Source organism: Diadema antillarum, unplaced genomic scaffold, assembly GCF_040938485.1.
Source record: "Diadema antillarum isolate AM-2024a unplaced genomic scaffold, OU_Dant_1.0 seq00000900_RagTag, whole genome shotgun sequence".
Classification (NCBI taxonomy): Eukaryota; Metazoa; Echinodermata; class Echinoidea; order Diadematoida; family Diadematidae; genus Diadema; species Diadema antillarum.
The window spans coordinates 469390-491310 of NW_027271760.1; the positions used below are offsets into that span (position 1 = coordinate 469390).

General features: G+C 35.6%; 1 protein-coding gene across 1 annotated transcript in view; it reads left to right on the forward strand.

Annotated features, from left to right (window-relative positions):
* Positions 1-15118: 15118 nt before the first annotated feature.
* Positions 15119-21921, forward strand: part of LOC139741064 (uncharacterized) — a 36110-nt gene continuing 29307 nt past the window's right edge. Inside the window, exons 1-3 of the mRNA XM_071651651.1 lie at positions 15119-15416; positions 20450-20491; positions 21612-21778. Coding sequence (XP_071507752.1) covers positions 15270-15416; positions 20450-20491; positions 21612-21778 — 356 coding nt within the window. The 5' untranslated portion in view covers positions 15119-15269. The remainder of the gene's footprint in view (positions 15417-20449; positions 20492-21611; positions 21779-21921) is intronic.

Here is a 21921-nt window from a genome sequence, read left to right on the forward strand (position 1 = left end):
GGGGGGGGGGGGGGGGCTGGTGGTAAAGGGATGCACGGGGGTCTGACATTTGCGCTTTGTGTGTGAATGCGTCTGTTTTTTTTTCTGTTTTTCTGTTGTCTGTAGTCACTTAAGACAGTGTCTGCGTGCCGATACGTTTATTTCCTTTTAATTTCCTTTTTGTTTAGGCCTTCTCTAAAATCTCTTCATACACATTAATAAAAAAGTAATACGGTTACCGATTTAAGACTATCAAACATCAATATCAATCGACATTTCAAAACCAAGCAGTCATGTTTAAAAACCACGAATCTTTATGTTTCCTCTGAAGATCAAAACTAAAAGCCAAACTGAGAAACCAACAAAAAATAACAGCGGAAACTTGAGACAATGGCATTGGTGGTATAATAACTAGCAAACATAGCCATGTCATGTTTCCGTTCAACACTTTCTCCATAATAGGAAACATATGAAAACAACACTCTTGCACGTTTCACGACACTAACACGCCCACTATTAACCCCTTGGGCTCTGATAAGTGCCACTGAACACATAAAACACCATAAGCACTTCATACATTGCACAATGTCCGTGGCACAGAAATGGTTTCACATATTATGCCTTTAAAAAAAAGAAATAAAAAGAGATCGCTCGCTTTGTATATAATCATAAACTCCTTTCATATTTTCACTGACTGGGTTGATTTCTTTTTTGATAAAATATAATAAAATTAAACTCTTCGACTTAATGATTTCATCACTGTTGTTATTATCATTATTGTAATTACCATCATCATCATCATCATCATCTGCTAATGTGTGTGTTTGTATTGGCAGAATTTGGCACTGCTATGTCACTATGTCGAAAGTAATTATTGTTTAACGACCACGAGTGCAATATACATTGAGCAAACCATCATTACTAAACATGAAACCAACTGCAACAGCGCAACTTCCCATTCACATCGATAATCATCTACTTCTATTCTATTTGTGACACTCCCTCCATTGGACAGTTTATCATTCGACATCTTATCTCTGTGGGCAGGCTGGGTGAAAGGGAAAAATGAAATACTGCCCTCATCGATCATTTTTCACAGGTCTAATGACCGAGCTGACCTTGACATTTTGTTCTGTACCAGGTAGGGAATAAAACAGAGTGTATACTTGTTCCGCTACATTTTATTTTTTTTTTAATTCTCTGTGTTTGTTTAGCTTGATTGCTATTTTGTTTTTGTTTTGTTTATTGTTTTTTCTCAAACGTAAGAAGTGATGATTCTCACAATTAACCTTGACGCTGTTTCAATTATCAATCGTACAGAACGGATAATTGTACTGAATTCGATGTAAATTCTCCCAATTGGTAAATGTTACGAGGCGATTAGCCTCTTTTGGCAGCCCACCGGGAAGCGATACCACATACAGAGTTCTGTGTTGTATATCCACAGGTGGATCATAACAGGGAGGTGACTATGTAACCGAAGTACATTGGACGCTCGGTTTAGCAGCAGATGATAACTGCAATGCAAGCAATTTGATATTGGAAAGAATATGAAATTGTTTTGGAGCGCCCAGGGAATTTGCAATCACGAAATCTAATATTATTTCTATTCAGAGCTATTGCAGACCTCTCTCCCAATCTGTCAATCCCTCCTTTAGACCCTATCACATTAAAAAAAAAAAAAAAAACATTGTGCGAAATAGAAATGAAAGAGGTTTTGGACACTTTTCGACGATGGTTCTGAAAGGGGTTAACCGCATCTCTTCCGCCTCCTCCTCCTCATCCCCTCTTCCCAACACGTACCTCTCCTAAACCTCTCTCTGTATCTCTATCTCTCTCTCTCTCTCTCTCTTTGTGTCTTGTGTTTGTTTGTTTGTTTGTGTGTGTATGTGTGTGTGTGTGGGTGGGTGGGTGGGTGGGTGAGAGTAGGGTGGAAGTGAAGATTCTGCGCATTTATAATGTTCAAGTCTTCACCCCGTTACTGGTTCCGGTTTAAAGCATAAACAAACACACACACACACACACACACACACACACACACACCTTAAACCCTGACCATCTGTTGCTGTCAAACCCTTCATGGCTGCATTCATTTGGTACTAGCTATCCAATACTTCGGTTTCTGTGGTTACCTTAATATCTCTGCAAAAACCCCAACGCTCTCGTTCGAGACAACAATAGGATTAACATGAAAGGTCAATAACAAATGAAGAATCCAAAGCAAATCTAGTAAAGGGTAAGGCATACGTTTTATATGTAATGTCTTCTTAATCATAAGATTGCCGTACTACTAATCCATTTCCAATGGCTGGCATTTATTGCCAAAGGAGAATTTTATATAAATACTGCTCCAATCCATTGCACCAGTATATTGTGACACACATTCATTCACAAAGACTGTGTCATAACTCAAGACCGACCACTACCTTAACAGTTCTCTTATCGTCTGGCAAAGGTAACTATTCTCCTGTAGATTCGTTTTTATGGATCGTAGCATGAATCTGAAATGTTAGAAATAGATATATACTCTGTATGATGTTATATAAAAGTATTTATTTCTTGTGACACTATGTCTTGCCATATCACTTCAACATGCATTTTGTATCATAATTGAGACGTTATGTGTAGAAAGTATAGTCTGCACTCAAAGAATGCATGCATAAACTCGATTTCATAAGCACCTATAAATTACAAGCTCTGCTTTTTAGTGAGTCTCCCACATTATGTTTGTAAAATTGTCTTCTCTTGTATTCTTTGTAATTACGACGCTATGTCCAGTCTTATGTTCAATTGATTATATCATGTTATTTGTGTTTAAGATGTGGAACAATCAAATCAAATCAAAATCAAATCAAAATCTCAAAGTATCAATGTTGAGTGCATCAAGATACATGCGAGGGGAGGACTTTGCTCTTAAGTCAGTTGAAAGATACAAAAACTGGAATTTTAGGTCATGTATAGGTCAATGCATTTTTTGAAAATTTTTGAAGATGTTTAGACAACATTTCAATTTCAATCTTGTCAAATTTTATCCAAATAGCAACTGCTTATGAACCTGTTATTATCATTATAACTTTACAAAGGACAATCATAACAAATTAACAATTCTTTGGAGAGCATTCAATCATTATTTTTCCTGATTTTTTTGACCACGACTCTTCAACCAAGTTTGAGTGAGATATGAAGAAAAAAAAAGCGTGAGTAAAGCAAATCTTTATGATTAGAAATTAGATTTTACATTCGTAATTACAGGTTATTATATTAACTGGAATATTTTTCCCATTCCTTCATTCAGATGAAATCTTCAATCCTACTAGCGCTCTGTCTCATTGCCTGCGTGGCTTTGATTGTCCCTGCACAAGGTAAGTTATGATTATGATTCCACGTCTCGCGAAATGATTGATCTTAAAGATGTTGCTTGCCCTTGATAATAAATGAGTACTTAGTTGCTGATAACGAAGATGATGACCCAAATGCGGCAATGATGTTGATATTAATGATAATGATGACACTAACATTAATGATAGTAAGTACAGTACTACTACTTCTAACGCTATGAATAAAAATGGTAATGTCAACGATAATGATAATGATAATGATAATGATAATAATAATGAGAAAGTAAAATGCGCCGGTTCCACCAGGTGAAATACTCAGGGAGCAGAGAAAATCAATGTAAAAGGATCAGGAACAGAATGATTAAACATAAACCCCCATTTTTTATTGATGTACGTTGCAAACTTATTTCAAGTAGTTTCAAATGATGATATATAAACTATTACTATTTACTTTGGAAAACGTTCTGAAAATATAATCGACTGGTGTTATAGAATATTCACAAACTACTTTTGGTTACATAATTACGTCATTCACTCATGATTTCTGTTCGCCAGTTGATGACTAATAGTTTTGAGCATTCGTGGGCAGTTGTCTATGGAAAGTGCGTGCTACAGGAAAATCTGCTCAACGGGTTAAGATTTTTCAATTTGGAGTTATTGTGTCTGTGTGTGTGTTTTTTTTTTTTGATGTCGTCACTAGATGGTAACTTTTTCCGTGTTCCCCTCACTCTCTCTCTCTCTCTCTATCCCTCTTTTCTCTTTAAAATTACGGAAATATATCTAATCCTTATCCAATCATTTTTGTCTCTATTGACATCAAATATCAATTCAATTCAATTCATATCAACTCTTATTCAATGTATTTAAAAAAAACTCAACTTTGTAAAAAGATGATGCCTAAGAAAAAAAGAATGATCACAGGGCATCATTGAGTTGTCACTTAAGACAGTGTCTGCGTGCCGATACGTTTATTTGATTTCCTTTTAGTTTAGGCCTTCTCTGAAATATTTTCATATATACACATTGATAAGAAATAAAGTAATACTGTTACTGAGGGAGACTATCAAACATCAAAATCAATCGACATTTCAAAACCAAGCAGTAATGTTTAAAAACCACGAATCTTTATGCTTCCTCTGAAGATCAAAACTAAAGGCCAAACTGAGAAACCAACATAAAATAACAGCGGAAACTTGAGACAATGGCATTGGTGGTATATAACCAGAAATATAGCCATGTCATGTTTCCGTGCAATACTTTCTCTATAACAGGAGACATGTAATAACAGCACTCTCACGTTTCAGAATGTTGGTGTTGGAAAATATTGTATTTCACAAACTACCGTTGGTTACATATTAGGTCATTCACTCATGACTTCTTAACCAGTTGAAGAATAGTCCCGAGCATTCGTGGGCAGGTGTCTATGGGAAGTGAGTGTTATGGGAAAATCTGCCCGTCCATAACGGTTTAGATTCTTCAATTTGGAGTTGTTGCGTCTGTTTTTTTTATGCCGTCACTAGATCGTAACTTTTTCCTTGTTCCCCTCACTCTCTCTCTCTTTCTCTCTTTCTCTTCAGTATTACGGAAATATATCAAATCCTTATCCATTCACAATATTTTTACTCTATTGACATCAAATATCAATTCAGTTCAATTCAATTCAAATCTTATTCAATTTATCAAGTAAAATTTTGTAAAAAGATGATGCCTATTTAAAAAAAACGAGCACAGGGCAGCATTGATTTGTCATTCTTCTCTAACCTAGCTGCCTCTTCGTACATGCAAAAAGTGTCACTTAGAGTATAAAGTGTCTGTGTGAGAGACACGAAATTATGATGGACAATAATGAGGAATACTTTCAGGACTGAAAACTATCGTGAAAAACGGTTTGTTCATGGAGATATGAACAAATATGACTAACGGAGTAAATCTTTATTTTTGCTAGTTTGTTTGTGTGTATTTCTGTTTGTATAACTTTTGTGTAAAGCAAAGGGTAACAGATATTGTAATCAAAGTAAACCTACGAGGATAGTCACAGAGAGTAAAAGTGTGCCCTTCGCCAGTTGACACGGTGAAACAAGCCATTTGTCTTTTGCCGTTGGTGGGGTGCTACCTCAAGTACCGTTCGAGTGACTGGAACTTTGGTTCACAGCGTTTCTGACTCACAAGCTAGATAATTATTTCGAAATCACTGCATCGCTTTTGTATGAAACCATGAAATTGACTCAGACGCCGGCATCGACATCGTCACACCCATACTATCATTCATGTATAGTTTTTTTTTTTTTTTTTTTTGCATTTGCCAAACTTGTTTCCATCAACCCTCAAATATGTAGATAACTGTGGTAATGTGCTTTACAATTATACCTTGATTTCTTTTTTCTTTTAAGTATAATTCGTCTTCTCTCAGTTTTGCAACGGTGAAATTTTTGAATTAATCTTAACAGCCCATTAGTCATTGAAGACTTTGAAACTTCTCATTATTATTCCTACCTTGATGATCATCTGTTTGTTATAAACAATGATTCAAAACTTCGTTTTGATCATTTTACTATAGCCCTCATCGCTGAGTTGCAGATGATTAGATAGACAAGTGTTTCGAATCGCCCATTTCAGCGGCTTAATCAAGATGACTTTGTTTTTAAAAGATGAAATTATACAAAACTTGTTTTATTGAAATTGAAAACAAAACTAATTTGAAATGTAATCATGCAAAAGTCATCCATTTTTATCATGCATGCAAATGAGCAATTATGTCGTAATCAATATCAAGGCACACTCTGTTTTCTATCAAAAACAAGGTGAAAACATATTTCATCAATAAGCAGTTATGGAAACACTCCTGAAGCCTTTTTTTTCTCAGCTGGAGCATAACTGTATTTTTGTCAGTATGCATGCATATCTATATCATTTATCCTTTGCAAAGTCGAATGTATATATTTCTGATATAATTCCTGATTTATTCTGTATTATGTTTTGTCGGAAAAAGAAGAATGAAGATAACTGAACTGAATTGAATGGAATTAAAAGTCATAAATGTCAAATCTTTTCAATTCATCTATTACAATCTCGAATAAAGGATATGCTTCTTTATTTGTATTTTGATTAGAGGTAAGAAATTTAGAAAAATTATAACAGCAAACTAAAGAAAAGCACTGCGTTAAAGAGACATCACACCCCTAATATGCTTATGGTTAAATGGCTTACTGACATTCAAGTCCCCAAATCAAAATCAATATTATTATATATTCAACTTTTTGTTAAAACGTTCACGAATCTGTTACTTTTTCCATGTACCTTCACGAAAAATATGCATCATAGATTTGTCAGTACAGCATAACATATTGTGTTCTATATTCTAGAAAGTATAATCATTGCATACTAGATACATTACATATCTTAGATCGATTTGTTTTTGTCAATCGCTGATAATCATCGATATTAACAAACATATTGTATCTGTTTTATCATCATCATACTGCATTGGTTAATAGAAGCGCCTTATATCACTCATGTATAGGTCGAGTGCTTCCGAATAAAGCTCGGGCTAGGAGACAGGCATCCTCTGCAGCTAGTGCGGTGAGTGATTGAAATCACGTTAACCCTTTGCCTACGTATGTTTGACCCTGCATCACAAAACCAACAAAAAGTCTCCAAACATATGTTTTTAATTAAGGGCAGATTCTGAGAAAGCAGACTTACAGCTTTCAAATGATGCATTACTCAATTCAAAATGGACTCGAGCTCCTAACCTATCTTAACATTGGAAAGAAAACACACACTCTGGAAAAGTGTGTACTGAAAAAAGAGACTCTGAAGTAAAGGTCTCTTCAAACGCTTAATCTTACCAAGCTGTGCTCTGTGCAATGAGTAAGACAAAAAAGGATGTAAAACTCCATGGCAACAACAATGAACAACTTGCTCTATTAACATATTTTAGCAATGACTACTACACCAACGTTCAGCAATAGAATTTTCATTTGAAAAGTTATTAGACTTGAAAGTGAAAAGTGTATAAAAGGGTTTTTAAAGAATGAAAAGAAGCCTCTAAGGCAAACCAAACCACATTATTCTACAAGAGTTGCTCTAGAAAAACTCCTAAAACATAATTTCCCATTTGGTTAAAGATCACAGACTTTATATTAATGTAGAAAAAGAAAACTTCTCTTTCAGAAAATATGAAAAACTCAAGTTTGACTGAGCTGATCCGTTTCACCTATTTTGAATCGTCACGTGAAATGAGGGCGTGCGAGTTTTTGGTGGTTTTGTGATGCACGGTCACATACCATTGTAACATGTCTATTTTGAAGGTCTAACACAAAACACATCCCATTCTAGTCTCATGCAATGACGTAGTAATACGGCTTGTTTCCTTAGCTAACATTGGTATAAAATAATACGTACGTGTGCCTTGTAAAAAAGTAAAAATTCAACACACGTGTCAGGTTAATCGCTTCTTTATTTCATGTTTTCTAGACTTATTTAGATATTGATCAATAACGAATATTCTAAGAGGAACTCTCAGACCATTCATGACATCTCAGTGATTGCAGTTGGACTCTGAAAGTTTCAAGTTTCAAGTTTGTAAAACATTTATTTTCCATCTTTTTCATGTTGTATATCACATACATAAGATTGCACAAGGAAGGCAGAACCTCAAAAAAAGCACAGCTTGTGGTGACCTGCCTAACAAGATACATTACATCATAAACACAAGAAACAACAAAAACATGATAGTTCCCATGGCAATGTTAAAACTCTGAAAGCTTGCACAATGATTTCAAAATCAGGAAATAACAGTGCGTGCAATGTTGACAACACTTTAGTATGGAAAGAAAGAAAGAAAGAAAGAAAGAAAGAAAGAAAGAAAGAAAGAAAGAAGGGGGGAGAAAAAGAAAGAGGGGAGCGAGTGAGAGTGGCGGTACGATATGTGCATGCACTGTATAAAATTCTGTGTTCTATGTGTTTATCTGGTATGTACATGGTAAGACTTTTCTTATTTGTTCATCTATACAGGAGAGCGCTGAAGAGGTGAGTGATCATTATTTCTTTGCTTGTGTGCTTATAGTGGATCTAGCACAGCTGTCTGATAACAAAACTTAAATTAAGTCAACATTTTATCCCCCTGTGTCATAACAATTGGTCTCCATCATGTCCACGCTTTATCATGGTGCAATATTCAAATTTGAAACAATACCATTTCATTGTGCGGTAAAATTGTGGAATTCTTGAATAGTAAAGAGCCAGCTGTAATGTAACTAGTAGATAATGTAATGATGTGATATGTGTCTGTGAATGTAATAATAATACTTGTGATAGTAATGAAAATAATGATAATAATAGTAGTAGTAATAACAATGATAATAATGATAATGATGAAGATGATGATAATAATGGTTATAATAATAATGCTAAAAATGAAGAATATGATAATAATAATGATAATGATAATAATTTGCAAAGCGCAGTCTTCCACATTGCAACAGTTCCTAAGGAGCCTTGTCATTTTCATTTATGATTTCCTTGGAAAAATGCAGAAATAAAATTAAACCGAACTGAACTGAACTGAATGAAATAAAATGAACTAAACAACTGCGGAGAGTGACATGAAGAGATGTGTTTTAAATCTTATTTGAATGATGATACAAGTGGGGTGTCCTGATTTCTAATTTCAAGTTATTCCACACCAAATCCTTGCTCACCTTCTATCATTTTTGCTCTACATGTATGGTATTTGTAGAAGAAGGTGATTTTGACAATGTAATATTGATAACAAAAATAATAAGAAAGAAGAGACACTCTGCTTGTAACAATACTGTTCCTCGCTTGGGCAAATAATTGAATAAATGTGAAGAAGAAAAAAATGGAAAAAATGTGTACATTTATGCCAACGCATGATGATAGTGATGAAATGGCAGACCCAAAGAGCATTTACGAAGAAACTATACCTCGTCCGGGATGAAAGAAATATATTCAATGTACATCCATTTCTTTTCTTTTTCTTTTTGTTTTCTTTTATGCAGACAAATGACACTGACACCGAACAGGACACATCGGATGAAGATGTAAGTAAACACACAAACAAAGCAACAGACAAACAGACAAAGAACAAAAAAAAAAAACACACACACACATCTAAATTGCCTTCATTGTCTTTCTTGTAGAGATGCAGGGACATGCTTGTACATAATATAGAAAGATTGGATATCCATGTCAAAATATTGCAACGTTATGGAATGCAATTTTTCTCATACACAATGCTTGTTTTGTGTAGTTGGGGCCGGTTATTATCATGTCTAAGTGAACATATAATATATAATAATGACAGCCTTTACATCATACGCTTATCGTTTGATTATCTTTTGCATTCATCTCCATACAGGTCAAAGAAGTATGTTATGAAACAATAAATCTATTGAATGGGAAATGCATGCACGCACGCACACGTCATCCCTAATCAACAATTCCACGCAGGTCTATAAAGATACGATAGCTTCAAAAGCTTCAAAGTAGCTTCAAATTCCTAATAGTCAGTCATTGTCATTAAATACTTTCTTGTTGCCGTGTTGCCTGAAGATGTTAAAAAAAAGAAATGTGTTCCTTTTAGAGGATGTCTTATTGTGAATTAGCTGCATTTTTCTTTCCTTGATATTTCATTTCATTCATTTCATCTCACTTTATTCAATTTCCAACAGGGGTATAAAGAACAATATGTCATTTGCATATACAATGTACACTAATCTATAATTATTAATCTTGTCACATCATTACTGATGGTTGCGGTTTTACGCAGTATCAAATCATAAATCACGCAGTATGAAAGTATAAATTACTCAGTATAGAAATATAAATGGATTCCTTCGATCTTTTCCCAAAAGGACTCTGACGATGACAGTGACGAAACTACCACCACCACCACCACTACTACAACCACTGCTACAACTACTGCTGCAACCACCACCGCCACCCTCACTACTGGGACCTCGGCCTCGCCCAGCATGATCTCATAAACATGTACAACATATAATATGATATATATATATATATATATATATATATATATATCATCCCGAATCTCGATGAAAACCCATTTTCTTTGCTCAAAGTTTTCGCCATTTATTATTTGTTTCTGGTCAGTTTTCCCTTTCTTGTTTCAATTTATACATATATATATATATATATATATATATATATATATATATAACATATAAAAAGAAGATCCACATAGCTTTTTTTTGGGGGGGGGGGAGGACGGTTTCCCACAACCTATAAGTTATTATTTGAACTTGTTTTAGGAATATTAAAACTTCCACAACAGAAGAAAATTAAAGTATAACTGCTTTAAAGAAGATTTTTTTTTTTTAAAATCATGATACGTTTTTTTACATCAATGTAGCTCCAATTTCCATTCTGATTAAATGCACATGGCACTTTACACCGAAGCAAAACGACTGAAGACACTCGAACCATAAAAGAAGAAGAAGAAAATGAGGAGGAGGAAGAAATAGAAGAAATGAAAGTCTGTTTTTAAAACGCATGGTTAAACAAGTAAGACTTTAGTTACTCCTGAAAGACGTTATGGAGTTTGAGTCTTTCAGCATACGTGAATTCCACAGTGTTGGTCCAGGGTGAGCAAAAGCTCGTTCGCCCCAAGATTTCCTCGAATGCGAAATATGTATAAGAGTCCATGAACAAAATTGATAACCACAACTGGAATTATGGTTTGAGCTAAATCTGAGTACACAGTCCGTACTCTAAAAAAACACACCAAAACCGAGTGAAAATATTCTGAGGTCCCTGAGGTCACTCCAAAATTAATAAAAAAAAAACACTCCAAATTCACAACGATTTCACTCTAAATTCACTCTTTTCAGAAATTCACTCCTTCGTGAGTGAACTTTTATTTAAGGCACATAACCTTAAAGGGAAGAACAAAGATTTCATTCACAACAAAGTTAAAAACTCTAGATTTCTCTAGAAATCTAGAGTGGCGCACACATGAAGAGAAAGAGGAGGATGATATTATAAGGAGAGAGAGGGAGAGAGAGAGAGAGAGAGAGAGAGAGAGAGAGAGAGAGTTGGAGAAGTCCCAGCCTGTCGTGTGTAATGTTCACACATTCTGTTCTTTTGTGAGTCAACGCTGCTCTGGTGTGAAACTCGGCAAATTCATAACGATAGTATTCGGCTATTTATTTTGCCGCCAAAGTGTGGGGCCTTCGTGGGAGGGACGAGACAAAAAAAAAAATCTTTTCTTCTGATCGTATCATTAAAAACTTCACTGCTGTTTTTATTGTATCTTGAATATATCTGTCATATCAGTCATTTCATGATTCTATTTTTGATCGCCATAACGATCGATCACTCTGAAGATGGACTGTGACTATCTGTAATCATGATGCATTAGTGTCTGTGTTTGCATCTTTTTCTTTCATGCCAAAGCAAAATTCGTTTTATGATAACTTTTCGACAGAAGTTAAACGCAAATATCTATGTATTCACAGTGCTCATTGCATCCAAAACCTCAGTGTCATTCTGTATTGTAACTGAGTATTCTGTCACTGTCTGTATTGTGATTTTGTATGGTGATTCTGTATTGCAGTGTATGAAATAAACTTCTTATATGATTAGGATATTATCATAAACTTTTTGCGTACACTTTTCTTTTGTCCTAAAACAAAGATTAGGGACTCCACACACACTCACACACCATCGCACACACAAACGTCACAGAAAGATAGATAACAACAAACGGAGCGATGTTTAGTTTGCGTGGGTTTTCTGTTATACCTTCACTTTGTTTTACTTTGTTGCTATTTTGTTTGTCTTTTTGATTCTAATCTTACATGTACACTTATTGTTGTCACGTATTACACATTTTTTTTTACATCCGTCATTTTTACATCTATTGCAGCTTCTGATAGTTGAATTTCTGACATTTCTGTTCTACCCATGACGTTTTTACTTCTGCAATATATTTACATGTCATGTGACATCGTAACGTAATATTTCTTTACCTCTGACATTTAACCCTTGATATATTGCCTCTGACAGACCAACCTGACACTATGGTACACAGCAAATTCAAATTCATATCAAACTTTATTTTCAATATCACAATGACGCTATTTCTTAGTGTGTAACTAGTGTATATATTGGCACTTTATCTTATGAACAACGCAAAATGAAAGAAAATGGATAACAAAGTAATTAAGCATAAAATATATCTCTAAAAAAAACCCCAAAAAAGTCGATGTGGGGCAATTTTTTTCAATCAGTTGCAACAAAAAGAAATACCTTACAGGTTTGTCAAATCATGTGTGATAAGATTGAAAAATCACCATTTCACATGAGATCGCAACAAACGTAACGGTCTTGACGAAAAACTAACGAGCAAACCGAGAAAAACATAATTATGTAGCATCAGAATTAGTTTCTGAATCCAGTATTGAAGTAAATATTCTTTTTTCTTTTTGATAATAACAAACGTCAAATAAGTTCCATAAACAACAATAGAGAGGGAATGAGAGAGGGAGATTAAAGAGTATAACAGGCATATTACGCATGGCTGCATGACGGTTGCAAAGAGAAGAAGATATTGAAGAGAAGATCCAGTCCAGATAATAAGTTAATATGATAAAAGAAGAATATAATTCTACGAGTTCAACGATATGGTTTTGACTGAAATCGGGTGAAAAATAGGGAAGTTATGAAATTTTGAAGTTTTGATAATTTCTCGTAGTTCTCGTCAGTTCTTGTACAGTGGGTATGAATACGCAAATGAGTGAACTAACCATGTCATACCCTCACAATTTTGCATTGATCATGTTAAAAAAAAATGAAGAAAATTCAATGTTTCTGTCATTGAAGTCTGAACCATGACGTTATTCTTGGTTGAATAACTTCAGAATAGTGATCAGTTAAACATATGATAATTTGAGCCTCGGGCATAATTGCGTTTGAATGAAAAATAGGAAATTTCACATTTTATGCACAAACTCTGTGGTAAGTTGTGAGGGAATGACATGTTCACTTTACCATTTGCATATTCATATTGACTGTTCAAGAACTGTTTTCCCCCAAAATAGCGAAACTTCAAAATGGTGTAACTTTCTTATTTTTCATCCGATTTCGATCAAATTTATACAGATGAACTCGTAATATTTTACTCTTTCCATTCAGACTAACTGATATTTGGACTGGATTTCCCCTTTAAAGGTATATGGTAGAGTTTCGGTTGAGATAGGGTTTCAGGTTTACAATTTTTTAATGGTTTTTTTTTTTTAATAGTGAGAAACCTTGTATGAATAAATATGGAAAAGCATATATTCTAAGAGGAATTCAAAATTTATTTGACGAAATTGGCATTCAAAAAGCAGAGATATCCAAAACAAGGCGATCCAAATAAAAGATTGGACCCACCTTTTATTAGGATGGCTTTGTTTTGCTTTGCTTTTGGATCTCTCAGCAATTTCAAAACGAATTTTCATCAAATAAACTTTGAATTCCTCTGCCAGTTGTAAGATCTGGAACATTTCATGAAGTGGTTACACACACACACACACACACACACACAAACACACACACAGAAAAAACTGGACCCTCACCTCAACCAATATCATACCATCCTTAAAGGGAAATCCAGTCCAAATACAAGTTAGTCTGATAAGAAAGAGTAAAATATTACGAGTTCAACGGTATAATTCTGATAGATATCGGATGACAAATAAGGAAGTTATGACATTTCGAAGTTTCGCTCTTTGGGGGAAAAACAGTTCTTGAACAGTCAATATGAATATGCAAATGGCAAAAAGAACATGTCATTCCATCACAACTTACCATATATTTTGTTCATAAAATTGTGAAATTTCCGGTTTTTCATTCAGATGCAATTATGCCCGAGGCTCAAATCCTCGTGTATATCTAACCAATCAATACTCTGAAGTTATTCAACTAGGAATAATTTCATGTTTCAGACTTCAATGACAGAAACATTTTTTTTTGTACACGATCAATGGAAATTTGTGAGGGTATGGTATGGCTAGCTCACTCATTTGCATATTCATATCCACTGTACAAGAACTGTTTTGCAGACATTGGCAAAACTTCAAAATGTCATAACTTCCTTATCTTTTATCCGATTTAAGTCAGATTCTTACCGTTGATTTTACTCTGTTTTTTGTCAGACTAATTTATATTTGGACTGAATTTCTCCTTTAACGGAAGAGAACATTTGATTTGAGTAAGCGGTGTCAACATTGACATTTCTTAAGTATAGAGTGAGAAAAACCAACATGAATGAAAATATCCGATCGACGGTCTAATATCTTTCACACAAAAGAGACAGGCAGAGGAGCTGTAGGAGGCCGATGAAAAGTAGCAACAAAAGCGAAAGAGGGAGAGAGAAAGAGACATCCAGACAGACGCTGAGAGACAGAAACTGATCGCCCTCGTACCTAACCTTTTGTCAAGGCCCTCTCGATGTATGGTAAAGAGAGCCCAGCAGAGTTGGGTTCGCTCTCTCGCGTTCGGCTGGTCTCGCTTCGCTCTCCCGTTATAGCAATCATACAGCGAGAGGGCTTTGACAAAAGGCTACGCTGTTCCTTGAATGGGTGTATAACATAGCACCTACTGCTTGTTTTCCTTGGAGTCTCGAGAACATAGAGGGAACAATATGGCGGGGGGGGGGGATGAGGAGTTCTGTAGGTCAAGAGTCAATTCAGTTGTCAGATGGAGAAACGTGCCTCATTTCCATCTTTGGCTCTGAACTTTATGACAACAATCATAACAATGATGGTCTGTCATCTTCACTGCGGGTCGAAGAAGCATAACCGATGATTTCACTGTTCCTCGTCCACGTTGTGACGCAGTTCGTTTCTCTACTTTTCGTCATTTCATGAGGAACCTTTTTATTCTTTTTAAAGTAAAGTGAGTTCTGGCGTTCCGAGTGCTACGATGGGATACCTGGACATTTTCTCAGGGATTCGATTGTTTGGATTTATCTTGGCTCTCCTGGTCGTGCAGTGCGGGGCGTCGTCTGGCCCGACGACAAGAAAAAGATGGGTCGCAATAGCTGAGCATCAGAAACCGTCGTCTACAGCAGTAAGAATTTCTTGGCAAACGTTATGAGTCTCTTCCCACCTCCCTGGTCTTAACGAGGAGAAGGGTCATGACACGTTGTATTGTTTTAGTTTATACGTGTAACTGTATGTACTGCCACTATTTCTTCTCGCTGTCGTTCCCCCCCCCCCCCTTGTTGCTGTAAATTGTCGTATCTGTTGCTATTGTCGCTTTCATGTGTTCTTGTGATTTTTGTGGCAATGGCGGCGGTAATGGGGAGGGGGGGTGCTATTTATGTTGTTTCTGGTTACATTGAGATACAATTCTACTGTGTGTGTGTTTGGTTTTTTTTTTTCATTCTCAATAATGAATTTTGTTGTTGCAATACGTACACGCAGTCACAAGGATATAAAGAATTATATTAGCATATACATAACATAATGATTATGATGCTAGTGAAGAAACACGTATCGGGCAGAGGGCTTGGTTCCATTCTTTTTACCTGGTTTAATCGTTTGGTGTATTTATTATCTATTTGGCAGTATTTCTCCAATCCTATAATCCTATAATATTTTGACATTTGGTTAGGAATGTATACTCACCAGTTTCCCGGACCATAGTTCCATTTTTTCGTGACATTAAATATTAATGATTGATTTTTAACCGAGAAATCTGCCTCGTCTTATTGAGCAGAAGACTTGTTAATTTTAGAAAATAATGATTATGGGTAAATTTGCCACCCTAATAATTCATCTTTTCTACCAGTGGAAGGAAGATGTAAATTATCAAATGCATTGAACATATTACTCGTGATCTTCCTAGTGAGTATCCCTGTTCGGATGAAAGCTTGAGATATAATACTATGACGTACTTTTTTTTTTTTGCACATGAAATAGATTAGGCATTGAAAATGGTACAAACACAAGATACTTAGTGTACACACGTGTTACAGTTCCCGACTATTTCATTATTTGTATAATGTATGATACACATGTACAATGTGTGTATGTGTGTTTTAGTGTGTAAACGCGAATGACAGAGACTTTTTAACTTTAAAGGGATGGTACAGTATTGGTGGAGATGAGAATTGGGCTTTTAACTTTTTGTGAGATACCAAGAAAACACTTATGATATAGTACAGAACATACCATTTTAAGAGGAATTCAAAGTTTATTTGATGAAAACCGGGTTTGGAATGACTGAAACATCAAAAAAAAAAAAAAGAAGAGTAAAACAAAGCGATCGTAATAAAGTGTGGGTCCCACACTTTATTAGAATCACTCTTTTTTGGATATCTCAGCCATTTCAAAACCAATATTCATCAAATAAACGTTGAATTCATCATATATTTACATGCTCTTTCATATTTCATAAGAGGTTTCTCATTATCTCACCAAAAAATGTTAGAAACCTGAAATTAGGTCTCAACCAAAACTATGTATGATCCCTTTAAATCGTGATGTTGCAAGGCTGTGTACATGTACTTATTTCATGTGACTGTGCACGCTTGTGGAAGTCTACGGGTGGGTGCGTTGGTGTGTATTTTTTTCTTTCCTTTTTTGAATGGGGCTTATTATTCTTGTCACCACCAACCCCACCACCACTGCCCTGACTTTCTGAGTTGCCTTCTCGCGGAGACACCCCGGCCGTGGCGGGCTAACAAAGACGGGGGCGTGGGAAGGTACACACCTTGTGGCGCGATCTCTCACCCCGGAGTGCGAAGCGTGATCTATGCTGGAGTACAGCAGTACACACTCCACTGGGGAGGGGAGGAGGGGAGGAGGGGAGGAGGGGAGGAGGCGTCTAGGAAGGATTTGGGACGGGTAGGCTATGGGGCGATTGGTGGGGTGACGAATAAAGATCAAGGGGCTTTGGAGTGCCTAAACTTTCAACGAGAATGGGATATGTGCTATACAAGGATCGTACTCCTTCGAAGGGACGAAATCAAATATTAACCAGATTCCACGCATGTATGAATAAATAAAAAGTCAAGGGTTCTGATTCTCAACTCATTGCAATGATACTTCCACACATCCACGCATTGTTTATTTTTTTCTCTCCGTATTTCTCTTGATCAATTGATCGATTGATACAAACAAACATACATACATACATACATACGCTTAAGATGTAGCATTTCTCCATTATTTGTTGAACCGCGTATACAAGTTTGTCATACAACATTGTGTTTTATATAATTATGGGCCTATACATGATTTTATGGGTTTAGGGCAATTATCTCCTGACAATTACCCCAGACCTTTCCCCTGACCGTTTTTCCGTTATGGGTCTGTTTCTCAAAAGAAATTTGATTTATGTATGACATTATGTCAAAGAAAATAGAATCAAACAAACAAGCAAACAAACAAACAATAAATTGTAAATCTAATGGAGACGAAATTGCTTTGTGTAAGCAATGTATGTGTATATACATCATAGAGCTTAACCATGACTGGATTGTGTGTACATGTAGGCCTACAATGATAACCCAGAAACCAATAAAATCAAATCAAGTCAAAATCTTTCTTTGGTCTTCATTCGTGATTGGATAAATCGATCACCTATCGCATGGAATGTGGGAAGCTGGCTGGAAAACTAACCATGAGTCTTTTTTATTAGACTCCGGGCCACTGACTCTTTTATTTGGACTAAGTGTTTCGGCCACCAAATTCCTCTCGACTTTGGTGTGAAAATTGTTACCCAGCAATGTGAGAGAGTAAATAGTGGCAAGCGACAGTGGTGTATGGGGGCACCATAGGTAGAAGACGACATTTCCATATTCTAACTATGGACAGACAAAAATAAAAGTACAAGATTTTGATTGAACCGCATGAGTTCATGGTAGTATACTAGTACTGATTTCTTCAATCACTTTATGAAGATTTTTCACAGGTATTAAAAAACAAAGACAAACTTCTGAGGCAACCCATTTCCAGGCGTATCTTGTTTTTGAAAGCGTTTCCTTAATTGCAGTTCAATGGCAAAACAATTCAATCATTTTATTTTTATCGTACAAAAGGCGACGCACAATACAAAGTATACAGTGACGAAGTACACGTTACAAACTAAAAGCCACAACAACAGCAAGAAAAGTATCAAGGCATTGTTCATGTTGCCGATATTATTTTTTTCTTGAATACTTTAATTAGTAGTATATAATTTGCCTTTTCAAAATGTGCAATAAACTGTGTCAATTCCTGAATTTCCTCTTTTTTTTACTATAGGAATGTCATTTTTAGTCTCTGTTATAACAGAAAATCATTTTTATATATGATTTTATATTCATAATATGTGAATATAAAATCGTAGCGTTTATGTCATTCAGGTATAAACTTGAATTTTCTGTTATTCATTATGTAGTTCCATGTGGTGTCCAATTATTCTCGTTGAATATCAGCTTTGTAAAGACATCAATATTGTTGACTTTCTTCACTTCGAGACGATCTTTCAAACACTTGAAGAACTTGTGCCTATACTTCTTGTTCTTAAATCACAGTGTACCGACAACTTCCTTTGTATTTCATGTAAATAAAAGACAGTTCAAAGTTTTCGTTCCTTCTTATAGGTGATCCTCTTTGGTCTCGTCTGAAAAGCCTTGAAATGTGATATTTGAGATTGATGTAAAACTTTCATAACCTTCAAGTACTAACTGTATTACGTGGTTCGAGTTGGGATGCTCGTGTAATGATAACATGTAGATGGTTTTAGCACTCAACACTCTTTAAGATTCATTGAAACATAATATTTCCACTCATCCACGTTGTACATTCTACAGCAGGGGCGCATTAACATGGAATTAATTTATTCAAAGAGTAAGTTAAGGTTTCGACTTAAAAGAATATCCCGTCAAGTGCAATAAAAAGTTTTATCTGTTCGATCAATGGTTTCATCTACCCAATTTAACTTTCGTACGTTCACTTCGGTGATTTTTCCCCATAAACAATGATCAGCTTAGGAATTCTGGTAAGATTATAGGAAAGTTTTCAAAAACAGCTCGTCAAATAAATTTGGAAGTGAAGCAAGATAAGCCCCACATATCTGTACGACGGTCGAATTTGTCATTTAATCCATGACATTGAGCCAGCCCTAAAACTCACCTGGCCCACGCTGTCAGCACTTCACTTCGGCTTGGTTGCTATGGATACCCGTACGTCCAGTTAGATGCAGATGACAGAGTAAGCTTGTTGAAATGGTCCTCTCATGACAGGGACACGAGATGAATAGATGAATAGTATTCCAAATATTTGTAGGTTTGCTTGATATCGTAAATGGAACATGTGAAACCTTAAAGGACAAGTTCACCTTCATAAACATAAGGATTGAGAGAATGTAGCAATATTAGTAGAACACATCATTGAAAGTTTGAGGAAAATCAGACAATCCGTTCAAAAGTTATGAATTTTTGAAGTTTTTGTGCAGTACCCGCTGGATGAGAAGACTACTGCAGTGTATGAATAACTTAGATGTCACATGCGTACAACAATATAAGGAAAATATAAAGAGAATTTCACAAAATTCCATCTTTTGAAAAAAGTACACATTCCCCTGACTCGTTACCGACAAATGTTATGGGTAATATTATTCCCCCTGCCTTTAGAAAGAGGCAAGTCAAGTGCTCTTTAATTATGCGAAAAAAGTGAAAATATGTTGAATTTTCTTTTACATTTTCTTTATACTGTTGTACGCATATGACTCACAAGCTGTAGTAGTCTCCTCATCCAGCGGTTCCAACACAAAACTTTAAAAAATTCATAACTTTTGCATCGATTGTCCAATTTTCCTCAAACTTTCACTGATGTTTTCTACAAATATTGTTGCATTTTCTCAATCCTTATGTTTATGAAGGTGAACTTGTCCTTTAAAGTTCCTCTTTATATCCGACCTTGAAAAAGCTAAAATCTTCCCCCATGATTTTTGTGAGTTATTTTTTGGTAATGTGTATCAAAGTCAACTTCGATGTGATGTGGAATTGCAATGTTAACGCCTAGGATCAATAGCTTCATGTCTTATTTTAAAGATTGATATTTCTGCTCTGCAAAATTTTCTCTTTTATATCACACATTGTTTTTTTCCAGCGAGACTTCATCAATCGCGTTCGGAGACAAGCGGTGGAGTTGGTGAGTATTTAATGAGAAGTTGCGAACAATATGGGCCAAAAGTTCCTGAGGTACTAAACTTTGTAATTAACTTTTTAATTCTGTATTTGCTTGTTCATTTTTAAACATATTTATCGAATCTGATTATCATTCCCCAAAAGATATCTGAGATACCTGCATAAAATGGAAGCATAGTCTTTTTGGCACAATATCATATAAATGTATCTGTATGATTTATTTGCCGTTTTTTTGTATGATCATAGAAATGAACGTAATATTATTCTTTTCTTCTTGTGTATCATTTAAATGCATGTCCTATTTCAGACATTGCTTTGTGTATATGCTGTAGAAAAAAAAATGAAAATAAAGTTTCAATTGAATTGAATTGAATTGAATTGAAAACAACAAATTGAAAACCAACATGGCGGCAAATCTGTTTATGTTCTAAAAAAACATGGTTATAGTAATTTTGTGAGTAGCACTCAGTGACCAAAACTATTTAAAAAAAGAGAAGGAATAATAACAGATATGCTTGCCTTCAAAAGGTTGTTATAAAAACATGTCTTGTTTAGAAACATTTCATAGTAGTTTAAAAGTATTTTCCGAAACAAAAATTGCAATAGTCAGAAGTGGGAGGAAACGTACCGCTAGCTGTCAGTGGCAGTGGCGTCTATACTAGTGATAGCACCGTGATTCTGTGCTGCAAAGTTTTATAGTGTATACGAAGTAAGAAGTAGTCGTAGCGGCAGTATTAGCAGGAGGACGAAGAGAAGGACAAATTGTATTTGTAGCAATAGTATGTACTTTTTATAGTAGAGAACTGGCGGTAGTGGTAAGCAACGTAATAGGAAAAGTAAAAAAACCCAATGTATTGTAATAACATTAACATTAACCTTTCCAAGTGTTGTTACCATGGCAACCCCCGTTTTGTCGGCTTCGTTTTGACAGTCATATTTTCAGAACTTATTCTCGCATTATAGTTATAACAGCCGTTCGTTAATAAGTCACCTGATGAGGCCCATCTTAGGCATAAAGACAGCCGAAAATTAATATCAAAGTGCTGTATAACTACAGATTTAGCAACCACAATTATTGTATTAAGACATAAGGCGGCGTTTTTCCTTTTGTCCTACTTACGTAGACCCCTGTCCCTCCGGAAATGGTCCGATTCCACGCCGAAACACGAATCGCGGTTCGCTTTGCCAGTACGACCATCAGGGCATACATCCGGAACCCGGCCGGAGTGACGCAAAAGCTCTCCTTCGATCTTCTCTTGCCCCTCAACTCTTACATATCCGACTTTGCCATGTAAGCATTGTGTGTGTGTGTGTGTGTGTGTGTGTGTGTGTGTGTATGTGTGTGTGCGTGTGTGTATTTGTGTGTGCGTGTGCGTGTGCGTGTGCATGTTTCGGGAAATTTTCAACAATATTACCAGTGGGTGACGTCACAAC